General features: G+C 40.4%; 1 protein-coding gene across 1 annotated transcript in view; it reads left to right on the top strand.

Annotated features, from left to right (window-relative positions):
* Positions 1-18,093, top strand: part of LRP1B (LDL receptor related protein 1B) — a 781,126-nt gene that overhangs the window by 291,421 nt on the left and 471,612 nt on the right. The window contains exon 2 of the mRNA XM_057401813.1: positions 11,331-11,468. Coding sequence (XP_057257796.1) covers positions 11,331-11,468 — 138 coding nt within the window. The remainder of the gene's footprint in view (positions 1-11,330; positions 11,469-18,093) is intronic.

An 18,093-nucleotide genomic window follows, 5' to 3' on the forward strand; every position in this document is an offset into this window, starting at 1 on the left:
ATATTAATTATTGTGGCTTCCTGAAAACAGTGGCTTTTTTTCCCTCCTCTTTCTACGGTTTTCATTGGCAGTGTTTGCAAATCCATTCTCAAAAAATAACCAGGGCTTCTTCAGAAATAAGTATGGAATATAAATTTGCAAGTGTTTTTGTTTATGTATAGATGCATAGAAGGATCTTCTTTTACATTCTGATACATCCTACCCGCAAAAGCTTAGTAAAAGCATAGTTCAGGGTTTCTTTTAATTTTCAGGGACTGCAACAAAGAAGAGAAATTTTCTCTCTCTTGTTGTCTATATGGTAACTTTCACTGCACAAGTTGAAGCTGCTGTCATTGAGCAAGTATATAAAAATACTAAAACTCATTGATGCATAACTGTATTATGCTGGGCAGTTTTGATGGAAGATTATAGTGGTGAGAATTGTTTTATTGTTGTTTTTAACCAGACGCCACAGGCACACTCAGTTTTGCGAGACAACATAGAGCCTTGATTTTTACAAAGTGTTCATGCTATGTCTCCTTTAATGAGTTCTTCATTCTTCTTACTACCAAACATCAACCCATTTTCTCTACAGCTAGATATTTTTATTGGCATTTTCTGACCTCAAAGAGTTGGGTTTTTTTGTGGGTTTTTTGATACCTTGTGTGGCATAATGCATTTTCTTCTGCACAAAGTAATATTGCAAGGTTACATTTTTATATTTATGCCAAATCCAAATAAAAATTTTAAGGGTGAAATTTACAAATATTTAAGAAATACCTGATATTTAAACACTGTGCAAGACCAATTCCTAATGTATTTATATTCACAACTCTAGGGTATTCAAGTATAGGGAATGACAAAGTGTGATTTACTGTTTTAACATGATAGTAAGTTATAGATTCCTTTTTTTAGGCAATCTATATATGTTGATAGGCCGGTATTTATAGAGTTCATAAAACAAAGGTAGTTGTTAAGTCTTGGACCATGAAAGTCAGATAATGTGTACAGAAAAGATGAGTTTGCCAGCATCTAATGAAACAATAGAGAGAACAGAAGGTTTTGATTTAAGCAATAGGTAAAAATTAATCTATTTATCTTAACTTCACTAAAGGCCAGAATTTTATAATCTGGTCTGTAGGGATGGAAATGTCTTTGAAATGCGCGATATGCAAAGTGTACTCTGTTGCCTTATTGCATAAAGATGAAACCCTGCTGGTGGTATCAATAAAGATATTTTCACTGGCATCCCAAAATATGAAACCTTAAAAAAAAAAAAACAAAACAAAAAACATTAAGACATATTCCTCTTTTGGTCTTTAGGTTCTTGTCAGTTCTACAAAGTTATGTGTCTGCATTGCCCTCTTCCCCAAACTAATTTTTATTCTCATGCAGTCTGGCAGTCTTTAAGTACTATATATTTATTAACTGATTAATTACATTAATCTTCTGAGACAGTGGGAAAAATATTGGAACACTCCAGGCAAATCCAGTATCGTTTACTCTCCACTTCTTTTTGCCTCTCTCATAATTTGTCCATTGGGTTTTTTTAATAATTAGAAAGGCTGCAGAAAACTTGGGGGGCAAGTAAGGTTTGCTGTTCCTTTGTGGCCACCACCAATTTATCTGACCACCTTTAACCTTGTTTAAAAAAAAATAAAATAATAAAAAAATACAAACACATTTTTATGCTGTTCAATCCAGAAATGGTTAAGTTTAGAGCCATTCGGTGAAAAATTACCCCAGTCTTGTAGAACTGTTATATTAGATGGGTTTTGGCTGAGGATGTGGTCTTCTCTCCCTTCAGCCTGGGGAGCTTTCTATTTGAGATAATTTTTGGATGCAAAATATCCAACTGCATTTAAGAATCTAGGTGGATTTTGCTCTTATGATCTAATTTCAGTATTATCAGTCCTATTGCCCCTGCGTCTTTTATAGCTTTAGGAGGGAGATTCATGTTAGGCAAAACCTAATTTTAATTCAAGTCCCAATTCTGGTGGGTGCTCTTGGCCTGACGACCTAAAGAGCTGTATTCTGACTCCAGACCCATCCTAGCCTATGTCTGCCCAGAGGGATGTTTGGAGAATGATACAAACCTGAGCTGTTTCAAAAAAATTTCTTCTACCTCATTTTTAATCTTCAACAGCCTTAGTGCAACCTTCAGCATAGCTTTTCTACTTCTCTCCAGTGGCTATCAGCTACATTATGATAGAAAAGATGAGTCCTGTGGCTTTGTTAATTATTTACAGCTGTGCAGTGAAGATGAGCAAGTGTCTGACACATGGAAAGCAGCGATCAGGAAAAAGCCAAAAGGAAAGTGTTTGCAGGAGAGCCATCTCAAATAGAGATCCTGACAGAGTCATTATAGTGGCAGTATGCAAACAGTGTTCATGTTTTTAAAAAAAAAGAAGCATTTAAACAATTAAAGTTGTTATATAATATAAGATTTAGACTCTCTGCTGATTGCTTTTGTGTAGTACTTACAAAAACAAAGAGAAAAAGGCAAGCAACTGTAGAGCATCCTAAATCCAGTATCTGTATGCTGTGTTTTGCACCTGTGAATTCATTTGTATATAGTATCAGTGCCAGTGCTAAAAGCCTTTCACAGGACTGTGGAAACTGGAGTGTGTACCCCTAGGAGGCTTGTTAAGTTTTAGAAGCAGATAACCTTTTGAACTGTTTTGTCTATTTTGTCCACAGTAGCACACAAAATTGAAAACCATCCTTTGAAGTGATTTTCACGGTTTTTGTGTTTGTTGTTATTGTTTCATAGAATCATAGAATGGTTAGGGTTGGAAAGGACCTTTAGATCATCTACTTCCAAGCCCACTGCCATGGGCAGGGACACCTCACACTAAACCATGCCACCCAAGGCTTCGTCCAACCTGGTCTTGAAAACTGCCAGGGATGGAGCATTCACAACCTCTCTTGGCAACCCATTCCAGTGCCTTACCACACTAACAGGAAAGAATTTCCTCCTTATGTCCAATCTAATCTTCCCCTGTTTAAATTTTAACCCATTACCCCTTGTCCTGTCACTACAGTCCCTAATGAAGAGTCCATCCCCAGCATTCCTATAGCCCTCCTTCAGATGCTGGAAGGCTGCTGTGTGGTCTTCACACAGCCTTCTCTTCTCCAGGCTGAACAGCCCTAACTTGCTCAGCCTATCTTCATACAAGAGGAACTCCAGTCCCCTGATCATCCTTGTGGCCCTTCTCTGGACCTGTTCCATGTCCTTTTTATGTTGAGGACACCAGAACTGCACACAATACTCCAGGTGAGGTCTCACAAGAGCATGAAGCCAGCTCATGTTCATTTTCTCATCAACCAACATCCCCAAGTCCTTCTCTGCAGGGCTGCTCTGAATCTCTTCTCTGCCCAACCTGTAGCTGTGCCAGGGATTGCTCTGACCCAGGTGTAGGACCTTGCACTTGTCATGGTTAAACTTCATAAGGTTGGCATCAGCCCACCCCACAAGCGTGTCAAGGTCCCTCTGGATGGCATTCCTGCCCTCCAGTGTATCAAATGAACCACACACCTTGGGGTCGTCAGCAAACTTGCTGAGGGCGCACTCAATCCCACTGTCCATGTCAGTGACGAAGATATTGAACAAGACCGGTCCCAACACCGATCCCTGAGGGATACCATTCATTACTGGTCTCCAGCTGGACATTGAGCCATTGACCACAACTCTTTGCTTGTGGCCATCCAGCCAGTTCTTTATCCACCGAGTGGTCCATCCATCATGTTGGTTTGTTTGTTTGTTTTTTAATTATGAGTTTTTTACTGGCTGAATTATATATCATAGAATCGTTTAGGTTGACAAAAGGCCTTTAAGATCATCAAGTCTAACTGTTAACTAAGCACTGCCAAGACCACCACTAAACCATGTGTCTGAGTGCCACATCTACACATCTCTTGAATCCCTTCAGGGATGGTAAGTCTACCGGTTCCTGGGCAGCCTGTTCCAGTGCTTGACAAACCTTTCTGTGAAGAAATATCCAGTCTAAACCTCCTCTGGGTCATCTTGAGGCCCTTTCCCCTTTGTCCTATCACTTGTTACTTGGGAGAAGAGCCCAACCCCCACCTCACTGCACCTTTCAGGTAGTTGTTGAGAGAGATAAAGTCTCTTCCTCTCAGCCTCTTTTTCTTTAGGCCTAACAACCCCAATTACCTCAGCCACTCCTTTTAAGTCATGTTTCAGACCTTTCACCAGCTTCATTGCCCTTTTCTGGGTGTCTTCCAGCACCTCAGTGTCTGTCTTGTAGTGAGTGGCCCAAAAGTGAACACTATTCAAGGCACAGCCTCACCAGGGCTGAGTACAGGGGATAATCACTTCCCTAGTCCTGCTTGCTATGCTATTTCTAACGCAAGCAAGGATGCTTTTGGCGTTCTTGGCTGCCTGGGCACAAGCTGGCTCATGTTCAGCCACTGTTGACCAACACCCCCAGGTCCTTTTCCATCAGGCAGCTTTCCAGCCACTCTTCCCTAAGCCTGTAGCATTGCACAGCAGGGAGTGACCCAGGTGCAGGACCCAGCACTGAGCCTTGTTGAACCTCAGATAGCTGGCCTTGACCTGTCAGTCCAGCCTGTCCAGATCCCTCTGTTGAGCCTTCCAAGCAGGTCAACTGTCCCACCCAACTTAGTGTTGTTTAACAGGCATTCTGAGGGTGCAGCACTCTAAGCCCAGACTGATATCAGTACAAATCCTTGATTGGACTTGGGAAACTCTGGATTGAAGATCTGTGTTTCTTCTTCCTATATAAAACACAACGAACCAAAGCCTGTTCTTGAAAAGGGAAGTAGATACCAGAGGGCTGTTTATGTCGACACTCCTGTTTATAGAGGGAGAGGAGAGATAAGACACTTGGTGCTAGACGTGTGAGGAATGTGAATCAGCACTGGTGACTGATTTTCAGACTGTGATGACTCAAAGCCATCTTTTGATTTCTCAAGTTCTTAATTTTCTCTGTTGTTTCTGTTTGTTTCAGTGTTGCTTCCTATACTCTTTAGCTCATCTCTTACATTTGGCCAGAAGTTATGAGGGTGCACGATAACTATAGTTATATAACTATATTCATTCTTCTGCACCCTCACAAACCTGCTGGCTGCTACAGGTTTTATTCTTTATTGTGAAATATTATTTTGGTGACAATAAGCATGTTGTCATAGTGCCTGTGAGGTCAGAGGTTACAGCTACTGTTCTGTTGCAGACAGTACAATATTTCGCCTGCTTTCCTTCTTTTTTCAGTTGTCCACATCCTACCATATGTGTTTATTATTCTCCTTCTTTCATGGACCAGTGAATACCTGACTTAATTGAAGGTGACTTCAAATTTATATCCACTAGTAGTCTATGTGGTTGAATAATGCATATGAATAAAAGTAGCAATGAATAAGAGGTTACTTATGATACATCAATCCTTATTAAATATGAAATAATTTCTTTGCATATATATAAATATCAAAGAGTAAAGATTTTTAGGTAATTTCCATAAATTTATCCCCATCATTCAAAGTTCTGATATTAAAAGTGTGCATCTATCTAGTCTGTGTGAAAAATTACTCTTTAAAGCAATTCTGATACCATGGGATACCATGTGTATTTAGTTTACATTTTACACATTAACCTCTAACTACAGAAATTAATATGTAGCATCCAGCCTCTTTGAAATTTTTCATACATTTAACATAATAAATGTAAAAAACATTTGTGAGGATGATTTCTCACCTTTTAAAACTGTATCAGATATTTTATGTTAGACTTGCCTGGATGTGGCATGTTGCTTCTTATGCCAAGAGCTTCATTAGAGAATAAATACTAAGTTTTTTAATTGGTTCTGCAAGATTAAATATCCTAAACTGCAGTCTGAGTCCACAGCAGAAATGGGGTATGGCAGTGCATAGGAGGCAAGCTAACAGGGAGAAACAGGTCTCACAATCTGTATTGCACATGTACTGTATTGTACCAGAGTGGAGTATTTTCACTTAAGCCAACATTTATCCAGAGAGTTCCTACAAGTTCCGTGGATTATTCTTTCTGAACTTTGGGCTTTTTTGTCTTATTTACAGTCATTAATCAGCTTCATTTGATAATACCACAGAGAAGACCATGATAGTTGCTATACCAAAACTTCTCTAGAGAAACATGTGCTGCAATCAGAACAGTAAAAGACATTTCTTGATAACTCTGATATTTTCATCAAAATTACCATTTTCTTTTGGCCAGATTCCATCCACTGCGTGTTGGTGCTTTAGTACCTGGAAAGGTACAAAATACCTTTCAAGGGTTCCCACCTATGCATGCAAACAGAGTTGAATTTAAAGGCCACTGAATCAGCGGAATAAGGTTTTGTTTGGGGTAACTGCTCACTGTGGAGAAGGTTCATTCCCTAAGGACACTTAAGAGAGCAAAATGGATCTGTAAGTCACTGATGTACAACACAAATGAGAATTTTTGAAGGCATCCCATACTTTGCTTTAATTGTTTCTTGTGGCTGAGGACAGTGCAGGATAAGAGCTGCTGGAAAATTGCCGGTCTTAAAGTAAATTGGGTGCAGTAATTTAAAAGGGATCTACTACATTTGGCTGCCTAATCTCTTATTTAAAAGTCTGACTACTTACCTGAGATGTTGCAAGATAAAGCACTTTTTAAAAACTTAGTTGAGAAAGACAATGGTGAAAAAAAATATTCAGAAGTAGCAGCTTTGATGCTTTTTATAAGCAGTTGTCAAATATGAGCAGCTCTAGATAAATTTGCAAGAAGTGTGTGTGGGGGGGGGGTTTACTGTAATTTAGTAACTTTTTGTGGACCTTGAATTTGTGCTGAGCATTCCAATATGTCTTCTTTTGTCTGGCTATCTCTGCAGCCTTTGCGAATATCTTTTATTCATACTTTGTAATTTCTCAGTAATCTTAGCACACAAATTTATACCTTAATTTACATTAAATTTGGGGCAATGTTTCTAGAAGAAGGAAATGTACATAATGAAATAATGTTCATCCATAATTTTTTGCTAATAAGCACTTGTATATTTCTTGTGATAACAAAACCCAGTTGAAATAATCAGCTTGTAGATTCTACTTGCACTCTCTTCTTTGAAATTAAGTGTAGCATGATCCTGAAGTGGGACGGGTAGATTTTTGATTAAGCACAAACTCAAGACAGATACCATGACCAAAGTGCATGGTAAAATCTCTCTGCTAATTTTGATAGAGGCCTTTAATACTTTCTCATGATGTTTCTTCAGTGGGAAACCACAGGTTGTGCTGGATAGATCCCATTGTCTCCTGCTGAAGGGTGTCATAAGAAGTCTCTTAACTTTTCTCAACCCCCATTGAAGTAAGGGCACTTTCATTGAAGGGACTGCAGATAGATTTACTGTAGACTGCACAGGTATTGTGAAAACATGGTGCAGTTTTCTTCCATGTTTTCTCACATGCTGGGAAGGTGCAGTGAGCCTTGACACAGGTTGAACGCATCAGAAATGGCCATCCTGATCCTGACCCCCCCCTCTTTGGGCAGACCTGGTGGCTCATCCCTATGGAGGTGCCCAATGACGCAGGCTGAGGCTGCCCCAGCCACCCACCAGCTGGGGTGGGATGCCCCTAGCTGCCAAGCCCAGGGCGATCCCTCTGGCCCTGGCTCATCTTTCTGCAGTTAGGCTTTTTTACCATTTCTTGTTTAGCCATCAGACAGTTACACCAAGGGGAGAGTTAGATATTCTGCTTCCTGAGCCAGAATCTCTTGAGCTGCACAGCACTGCATAAGCAATGCTGCTTCTATCCTCTCCACCCTCCAAGTGGTGTCCTGGTATGAGTGTTTGAAACATCGAGATGTTGTATTACCATAATTACAGCCAGTAGTTTTGACAATTTTTCCACCAACCAGCAAGGCTGGGAATTACTTTGTCTTTCTAAGGGAAGAAAAGACACCATCTGTCTTTTATATTCTTAGCATTCTTGCACTGATGTAAAATACACTGAGATTATTTTGAAGAAGAACACTTTTAAATTCTTTTTCCCAAAGTTCACTTGATAATGCTGCTAGAAGTGACTGTCTGCTAAAGGAAGAGGGAAGAGGAGTAAACAAGATAAAAAGCCACTCATCTTTATTTGCATTAGACGTTTCAGAAAATGCAGTTGCTGGGTAGGAGTCAGTGGGAAAAGCTGCTTCAAGGGTATCCAAGCTTTGTTTAGCTTAATTTTTTTGTCCAATGAAAGGGGTAGGAAGTGTTGGCAGGGAGGGCTTGGGACATGCTGCCTGGTTCCACTGCCTGTGGATGATTGAGACCTTTTAGAGTCATTTTGCAGACAAAATAGGTCACAAGTCTTCTATAAGATAAGGCTTTTTTTGACTGACGTTCATCTTCATTGACAAATCAAGTTGACTTCCAAAGTATCATGCTAGTAAGGAAACAGAAAGTATGTATAAATTTATCTTAATCACATGAATCAGTTAATCTCTTTTCATCTTAACCTTTCTGTTTTCACAAGTAATGCATAACATTTCTCTTGAAAACAAAACAATGTGAATAATACTTCTTGGAGCATATTTCAGTTTTCTCCCATGCGCAGTTTGCAATCAAAGAAATCTAATTTAGGAAGCTCCCTACTAGTATTTTAATTTAGAGAGTATGTTTAAAATTGCAGGATGTTTGTGTCCTGAAGGAATCTTGTATTTTTAAAGCAGGAAGCATAAAATCAAAATTAAATCCCAAAATCTGTAGACGGGAATATCAGACTCAGAAGTCCTACTGAGAGTTTAGAAGTTAGTTAAGAGATTCATTCTTTTCACTCATTAAGTTTAGAGGATAAATATTTATGCTTATATATTTATGCTTTATGTATTTTTTGGTCACAAATCTCAGTTTTCTGTTTGATAAGGAATGAATGCTGAAAGCCCTCTAGCAGTCTTGGGTTTATATATAAGTAATACAGGTTAACATGCTTCACAGACCTAAGTTTTTCTAATGAATGTTCTCTTCTGTAGAAGAAAATTATTTTTTTTCATTCCACATGCTCTGTTCACAGCTGCTCTAATGCAGTGAACAAGCCAAGCTATAAATGGCAAATCAGAAAATTAGTTTGGTTTAGTAAAGTGTTAGGTGTATTTGAGTCCTGATGCAACTGAAATGGAAATCAAATTAAACCTACCTGCCATTGGCTCTCCAAAGCTGCTTTATTTATGTTCTTTGAAAGCTCAGCAGAGTTAAACCAGTTCTGGAGGAACGCTAGGCACTGCCAGAGGTTGTTGATATTGTAGGGAGCTTTATGTGCACATGTGCACAGAATGGTTCATGGAATAAAGTGTTCTACATCCAGGTAACAGAAAAGGGAGTAGAATACCTGAAGCCCGAGCCAAAAAAAAAAACAAACCCTCAACACCCAGCCTGGGAAGGGCATGGAGCCACACTGCCCCCATGATGCAGCAGTCTCTGCCAGCACCAGAAGGTCACAGCTGTCTCCTTTCTTACTGTGGTCTTCATATCAAACATGTAGGATAGGTTTTAATAATCTCTCTGATTTCTGTTGTTAATATTCTCCTACATTTTACTGGAAAACAAGAAAAATGTATTATTTATGAAGTGTTTTAATACCTCTACATTCACTTAGCAATTACTTAACCTAGAGCACATTCAGAACAGGTGTTTGTTTTCTTTGTGTTCAAAAGATATTTAGACCCTTACCCTTGGTTTAGGAATGCAGTTTTCTTGAAAAACAGTATGTAGCACAAAGCCACAATAAAAAATGTTTGTGTTGTTTTTTTTTTCCCACCTGGAAGTACGCAAATTGTTGAGGCAGAGTGCATTCATTCCCATATACATTGCCTTTTTTATCCCTAGTATCAGTGTGCCCTGGTTCTGTTAATCAGTGGTACATCACGGATGTATCTGGTGTCACTCCATTGATGCAAAGTGTGAAGCTGGAAAGGTCAGAGATGAAAGGAAGAAGCTACATTTTGTTCATGTCTTCCTTCATAGAAGATGCATGCTTTTTAGGGCACATGCTCTGCTTGGGGAAGGGAAACACCCTGTGCCAATGGGAGTTGCCTAAAAGAATACAGGCAAATACATTGTAAACCATGAAAACCATGAAAAACCACTGTAAGCCATGAAAAATTGGTATTTTGTTGTGCACACTCTAAATGGTGGACAGCTTCCTGACAGCAGGCGGAATTTTTAATTTAAGTTTTTTAATTAGGACAAGTTTTGTAAGTTAGGATTTTTATTTAATGGGCTGTGCTAGAAGCTGTCTGTATTCATTACAGAAATCATAAACTCCCCCCAGAGTTCTCCTTTGCTTTGTCCTGCTGACATCAAGATGCAAGATTTGCCAAAGCTGAGTTTTTCCCAGTTATCAGGGAACTTCTAGCTGCTGCTTATGATTTCTGCCCTTTGCCTTAGAGTTAGTACCTCTAAGAAGGTACAAGCATACTGCACTTTAGCACAGTGAATCCTAAGATATATTTCCCTTGGGAACTGTTACAATCTGTTAGAGCTAAGCACAGATCCAAGGCTCCAACAAGAGTAATCAAGGAGCTCCAGGTTGTTTCCTGAAAAATTTCAACTCCTTCAGTCTCTGTTTAGCTAATCGTATAGCGTGTATAAATTATGATTCATCCTCTAAATGACCTAAACCCTTCAGACTTCTATATGATCTTTGCAGTGTGCTAAAAATCTCAGTCTTTATCATGTGAAATTATGTTGTGGGGTTTTTATCAGTCAGAGCCCTTTCTAAAGATAAAAGAGTATCTAAAATACTCCTGTACAGAGATAAGGGGACACAGATGATTGCAGCCAGAGTGGTATCCCAAAGGGAGCAATCTCAGCATCCTTATCTTCCCCCTACCACTCTGTACTGCACAGTTTCAGAGGCAGATTCCTGGCCTGGAGGAACAGTTTCTCTGACCTAATGCAGCCGTAAATATGTAACATTTATGTGTAATTTCATAAATAGCTACAATCATGTCTACAGAACAATGCCTGAAAATAGTGGTTCCTATTACTCTTGATGTGACTCTTGATATAATATGAAATTCACAAGGCAATTGAAAAATCTCATGATAGTTTTTAATGTTAAAAAAAAAAAAAGCTTAAGTTTAGTCTCTGCAAAACACTTGTAGTTTGGGAAATTATCTTCTGGCCCATTGATTTCCTTTTAATTGGACTAATCATTTCTGATTATTTTAATTCTCCTAAATAAAGTAATGATAATGCACTAAAATCTGCAAAATGGACTAATACATAGAGTGTTGCCCTTAGCTTTTAAGTGGAAATGCAATATTGAACTTTCTTTGCCTTGTTGTGGATATAAAAATATGTATAAGAAATTTTATGTCTCTTTTTTAGGTCCTGAGGAAGCAGATTTTAAGTGTGCCCTGAATTACATTAGCTGCATCGGTACCAACAAATGTATTCACTTGTCCCAGCTCTGCAATGGTGTTTATGACTGTTCTGATGGGTATGATGAAGGAGTACATTGCCGGGGTAAGTAAATTTGCTGAGAAAAAAACACTTTTACCCAAAATCTTCTACTCTGTTTTCTTTTCAAGTTCAAAGAGAACCAGCACTTTCTTCTTTTTGGGAATGCATATACAGATGTATATAAAAAAACCCAACACAACACAAAAGTGAATTGATGAGGCGTATTTTAATATATATTTCAAGTTTATTTTACAACTACTCTGTGTGAAGAAAATGCAAAAAAAACCCAACACATAAGTGTTTTCAGACTTTTTCTTTAAGTTACTAAGCATGTATGATGGAAATGGTTATACCGAAAGAAGGATGAGGAAGCTCTTTTTCTCAGGAGCAAAGGCTGATCAGCACACTGCCAGAAAAATTTTGTTTTCTCTTTGTTTAAACAAAAAAAGCCAAAGAAACCCACTAAAAAATGCACCAGATTTGCTGTGAGCATTATTTTTTTGTTGAGGACTTGCTTTGGGGGGATTTTATTCTAATAATCTACTGTTTAAGAGTGCTGTTACCTAATTCTGGCAATCAGAAATCTTGAATAGAAATTCATGCAGGCCAACTTTTTTTTAATAACTAAGCTCTGCTACTCAGAAGACTTACTAAGGTTTGCCTTGGGGATAGTTATAAAGCTGCCACATTAAGTCCAAATTTGGCATACCATGAGTTACTAACATTAGTTATTTTCAAGCTGGAATTAATCAGTGTAATACTGCTGACTTCTCAAAACCACAAATAGGGTTTTTTTTTTTATATAACCGGGTGAGGATACAGGCAGTCATAAAATATATGACAATACTTATTCATAGAGATAGGAATCATATCTTTTCTTGAAGGCTCTACTTTTTAGTCCTTGTTCAATAAGCATTACACAAAATCAGAATTTGTGTCAGGACATTGATTTTGGCACAGGACCCAGCATGCAAAACCCCAAAAAAGTTAAATTGGCCAAAGTAGAAGTTGGCTCATACTGAAGTTTTCTGAAGTTGCAGGTGAGTGTATTTTAGAGAGCAACATTGATTCATTAAGTGCTATTTATATGTGTATTCCTCAACACTCACATATTTGTATGAATTGCTCTAGATTAAATGGCAGAGGATTAAGAACTTCCAGGACTGAATAATTATTGCATTATAACTCTCTTGTATGTTTAATGCATATTCTATGTTTAATCCTTTGAATTAGGAGATTAATTGAATCGGAAAAAATACACTAAAAATCCTATATTAATGTAAAATAGTTATGTTTGTTTTTCATACGTAGCATTTTGTATATGTAGCCTGTACTCTGGAACATGATAGCATAGTATAATTCCTAATCATTATTCACACCCTTTCGATTTATGCTCAAATTTAAAGTTCATGTTGATTCTCAGTCTTTTACTATCATACATAAATATGAAAACTTCCCAATGGTAAAATTAATGTCTACTCTAATAAATTACCATAGAATTTAGTAGAATATACTAAACAAACGTTTGGTCTAAACCACACAGGACACATAGATAATGAAATTCTTTTATTATATTTTATTAAGAATTTAAGGTTGTCTCCAAGCAACTCAGTAACTAGTAAGCAGTTAACAACTTGGTAATATTAGGTTTTGTAGCAGTGATGTATTTTGACTTGCTTATAAGAGGCAGTTCTTGAAATCACTAAGGGAAACATTTCTATCAACAAAGCCAAAGAATATAGGAAACAACATTTGTTCATTATGTTCATGTAGTTTGATATTAACACTTGCCACTGATGTTCTGTTATGATAGATTCCTATGTATTAGACATTTGGTATGAATGCAGTACAGTTGTAATTATTCTCTCTCTGTATACGTCCATACATCAGAACAATGCATGGGGAACTGTTGAGTCATTCTGTTGTACTTTCTATGTCCTGAATACACGAATCATGTTTAGATATCTGCATGGCCAAAAGCTGCAAAGTTGCTTTAGAAACCTAGCCAAATAGTTAGCTTTTTCTTGATATTAGTAACAAAACTAGTATTTTAAGTACGTTCCTCTTTAATTAACATTGTTCATATGAAATTTTTGATCGACAATGAGAGTTTTAAATATTTAATAGCAAACATGTCAGTTGATTACAGAGCTGATTATATTAAAACAAGCTATCACTAGCGTCACTGATGGTGCTGTGTAAATAAGTCACGGTCTGTACACCAGGAAAATACGTTATAATATGAAGGGAAGTGGGGGGAAGGGGGTCGCCATGGCAAAGACTGTTTCAGTGTACAGGTCACGACTCCACAGGGGTGAAAGCTTCTAATAACACTGAAGAACTAATGGACTATGTGCATTCAGTAACTGGAACTAGACTAATTTCTTTCTGTAAATCCAACACTTACATTAGTTCATTACATTCTGATATTTTAGAGATATATTCAGGCTTGCACCTTTCCCTGACACGTAAAAGTGTGATTATATCTTCAGTGTGAAATGGTAATCCATGTGAAATTTCAAGGAAATAGTAGTAAATACAATGACATTCCTGTCTCGTCATCTTTTATTTCAGGCCCATAAGCATTTTTGCTGGTGAATGTAATGTATAAATTCAGGAGGGGTTGTGGCAATATGAAATAAAAAATGTTTTATTATATAGAGATATTTCACATTATGTGTTACAATGCCCTTCAGAAGAGAAGGGGTGTGTAGTTCACGGAAACTGAAACTCACAGCATATAATAGTGATAAGACATCTGTATTCGGTCATTTTGGATTCTTTCCTATCTTTTTGACTACTTAAAGAACACTTTAAAAAGGCTGAATAAGCAAGGTATCAATGTATATGATAACCCCTTCTAAAAAGCATTGGCTGGGGCTGGTCAGCTTTCCAAGAATCATCAGATTATTTCACTAGGATCCAATACTGCGGAATGGAGGAGTTAGTACCCACTGGTATTTGGGGTATTAATAAGGCTCAGGTAAATTTTACCAATGCCAAAATCAGACTAAAGCTTGAGTAGAATAGAATCATAGAATGGTTAGGGTTGGAAAGGACCTTTAGATCATCTAGTTCCAACCCCCCTGCCATGGGCAGGGACACCTCACACTAACTCATATCACCCAAGGCCTTGTCCAACCTGGTCTTGAACACCGCCAGGGATGGAGCATTCACAACCTCCCTGGGCAACCTATTCCACTGCCTCACCACCCTAACAGGAAACAATTTCCTCCTTATATCCAATCTAAACGTCCTCTGTTTAAGTTTCAACCCATTACCCCTTGTCCTTTCGCTACAGTCCCTAATGAAGAGTCCCTCCCCAGCATCCCTATAGCCCCCCTTCAGATACTGGAAGGCTGCTATGAGGTCTCCACACAGCCTTCTCTTCTCCAGGCTGAACAGCCCCAACTTTCTCAGCCTGTCTTCATATGGGAGGTGCTCCAGTCCCCTGATCATCCTTGTGGCCCTTCTCTGGACCTGTTCCATGTCCTTTTTATGTTGAGGACACCAGAACTGCACACAATACTGCAGGTGAGGTCTCACAAGAGCAGAGAAAAGGGGCAGGATCACCTCCTTCGACCCGCTGGTCACGCTCCTTTTGATGCAACCCAGGATATGGTTGGCTTTCTAGGCTGCAAGCGCACACTGAAGCCAGCTCATGTTCATTTTCTCATCAGCCAACATCCCCAAGTTTTTCTCCACAGGGCTGCTCTGAATCTCTTCTCTGCCCAACCTGTAGCTGTGCATGGGATTGCTCAGACCCAGGTGTAGGACCTTGCCCTTGTCATGGTTAAACTTCATAAGGTTGGCATCAGCCCACCCCACAAGCGTGTCAAGGCATTCCTGCCCTCCAGTGTATCAACTGAACCACACACCTTGGTGTCATCGGCAAACTTGCTGAGGGCGCACTCAATCCCACTCTCCATGTCAGCGACGAAGATGTTGAACAAGACTGGTCCCAACACCGATCCCTGAGGGATACCATTCATTACTGGTCTCCAGCCAGACGTTGAGCCATTGACCACAACTCTTTGCTTGTGGCCATCCAGCCAGTTCTTTATCCACCGAGTGGTCCATCCATCAAATTGATGTCTCTCCAATTTAGAGACAAGGATGTTGTGTGAGGCAGTGTCGAACGCTTTACACAAGTCCAGGTAGATGATGTCAATGGCTGTACCCCTGTCCATCAGTTCTGTAGCCCATCATAGAAGGCCACCAAATTGGTCAGGCAGGATTTCCCCTTAGTGAAGCCATGCCGGCTGTCACCAAGCACCTTGTTGATTTTCATGTGCCTTACCATGCCTTCCAGGAGAATCTGCTCCAAGATTCTGCCATGCACAGAGGTGAGACTGACTGCTCTGTAATTAACCAGGTCATCCATTTTCCCCTTCTTGAAAATGGGGGTTATATTTCCCTTTTTCCAGTCGTTGGAAACTTCACCTGACTGCCATGATTTTTCAAATATAATGGCCAGTGGCTTAGCAACCTCATTCGCCAGCTCCTTCAGGACCCGCCAATGGATCTCATCAGGACCCATGGACTTGTGCACATTCAGATTTTTAAGATGGTCTCGAACCAGATCCTCTTCTACAGGGGGCCCAAGGTCTTCATTCTCACAGTCCCTGCATCTGCCTTCCAAGACTTGGGTGGTGTGGTCAAAGCCTTTGCCAGTGAAGACTGAGGCAAAGAAGTCATTCAGAACCTCAGCCTTCTCCAAATCCAGGGTAGCCAGTTCTCCCAAGAGCTTCCTGAGGGGGCCTAGGTTCTCCCTAGTCTGTTTTTTGTTTGCTATGTACCTGTAGAATCCCTTCCTCTTATCCTTAATACCCCTAGCCAAGTTTAATTCTGACTGGGCCTTAGCTTTCTTAACCTGGTCCCTGTCTTCCCGGACAACATCCCTGTACTCTTCCCAGGCCGCCTGTCCTTGCTTCCACTTATTATAAGCCTCTTTTTTTTATTTGAATTTTCCTCAGCAGCTCCTTATCCATCCAAGGAGGTCTTCTGGCCCTCCTGCTGCTCTTCCTTCTAGTTGGGATGCAATACTCCTGAGCTTGTAGCAGGTGATCCTTGAATTTCAACGAAGAGTCTTGGGCCCCCCTGCCCTCTAGGGCTGTATCCCATGGAACCTTACTAAGCAGGTTCCTGAAGAGGCCAAAGTCTGCTCTTTTGAAGTCCAGGGCAGTGAGCTCCCTGCACGCTCTTCTCACTGTCCTGAGGATCTCAAATTCGACCATCTCGTGATCGCTGCATCCAAGGCTGCCCTGGAGCGTCACATTTCCAACGAGCTCTTCCCTGTTGGTGAGCACAAGGTCAAGCATGGCAGCTCTCCTTGTCGGCTCCTCTATTACTTGCAGAAGGAAGTTGTCTTCCACACAATCGAGGAACCTCCTGGATTGCTTCTGCCGGGCCGTACCGTCCTTCCAACAGATGTCAGGGTTGTTGAAGTCACCCATGAGAACAAGGGCCTGTGAGCATGAGGCTTTTCCTACCTGTCTATGGAGTGCTTCATCTGCAGGTTCTCCTTGATCAGGCGGTCTGTAACAGATCCCCACAGTAATGTCTCCCATAGCTATATTCCCTTTAACCCTGACCCACAAACTCTCTGTTGACAGCTCACCTGTCCCCAGATAGAGTTCCATACTCTCCAGCCTATCCCTAACATAAAGAGCAACTCTCCCTCCCCACCTGCCAGGCCTGTCTTTTCTAAAAAGCCTGTAACCTTCCATTCCAACACCCCAGTCATAGGAGCCATCCCACCATGTTTCTGTGATGCCTGTTATATCATACCCCTGTAGACGTGCACACATCTCTAATTCCTCTTGTTTGTTCCCCATGCTATGGGCATTTGTATAGAGGCATCTGAGCTGAGCTCCAAATGAAGCCGGCTCATTGGCTGGAGCGGCTGGGATATCTCTACATTGCTCCGAGCATTTATAATAGGTGCTGGCAACTGACTGGGAGTGTTGGGATGGAATGATGCCCCCCTCCACCAACACATCTAGTTTAAAGCCTCCTTGACCAGTCTGGCAAGCCTCCTAAAAAAACCTGCTCTTTCCCTTCTTTATCAGACCAGCTCCACCAGCCCCCACTAGACTTGGCCTACAAACTTGGGTCCCGTGTTCAAGACACCCAAAACCCTGACTATGACACCACCCTTTTAACCATTTATTAACCTGGCCAATCCTCCTAGCTTTTTTTAGGTCCTCCCCTGTATCCTGGAGAATTGACGAAAAGACTATCTGAGCTCCAGAGCCCCTAACCACCTCCCCCAGGGCTCTGTAGTCCTTCTTTATGTTCCCCAGGCTATTACTATCTATATCCCTAGCACCCACATGTATCACCAGGAGTGGGTAATAGCCCGTGGGACTTACTAGAGCAGGCAGCCTCTCTGCAACATCCCTGATCCGTGCCCCCGGTAGGCAACACACCTTCCTTGAGACCAGGTCAGGCCGACAGATGAGTGCTTCTGTCCCTTTCAGTGTAGAGTCCCCTACTACTACAACCCGCCGCTTTTTCCTAGCAGCACCAGTAGAGATCTTTAGCGGTGCATCAGCCGGCTGTTTCTGGCTCAAGTGCGTTTCCTCATTATCCCCCTGCAGGACAGCAAAGTGGTTCTGCGTGGAGACAGGGGATTTAGGGGGAAGCCCCTTGCTTTTGGTTGTCCTTTTCCTCCTTTTTTTTTTTT

Source organism: Pezoporus wallicus, unplaced genomic scaffold, assembly GCF_028554395.1.
Source record: "Pezoporus wallicus isolate ANWC-B61680 ecotype Strahan unplaced genomic scaffold, APGP_CSIRO_Pwel_v1 contig_865, whole genome shotgun sequence".
Taxonomy (NCBI): domain Eukaryota; kingdom Metazoa; phylum Chordata; class Aves; order Psittaciformes; family Psittacidae; genus Pezoporus; species Pezoporus wallicus.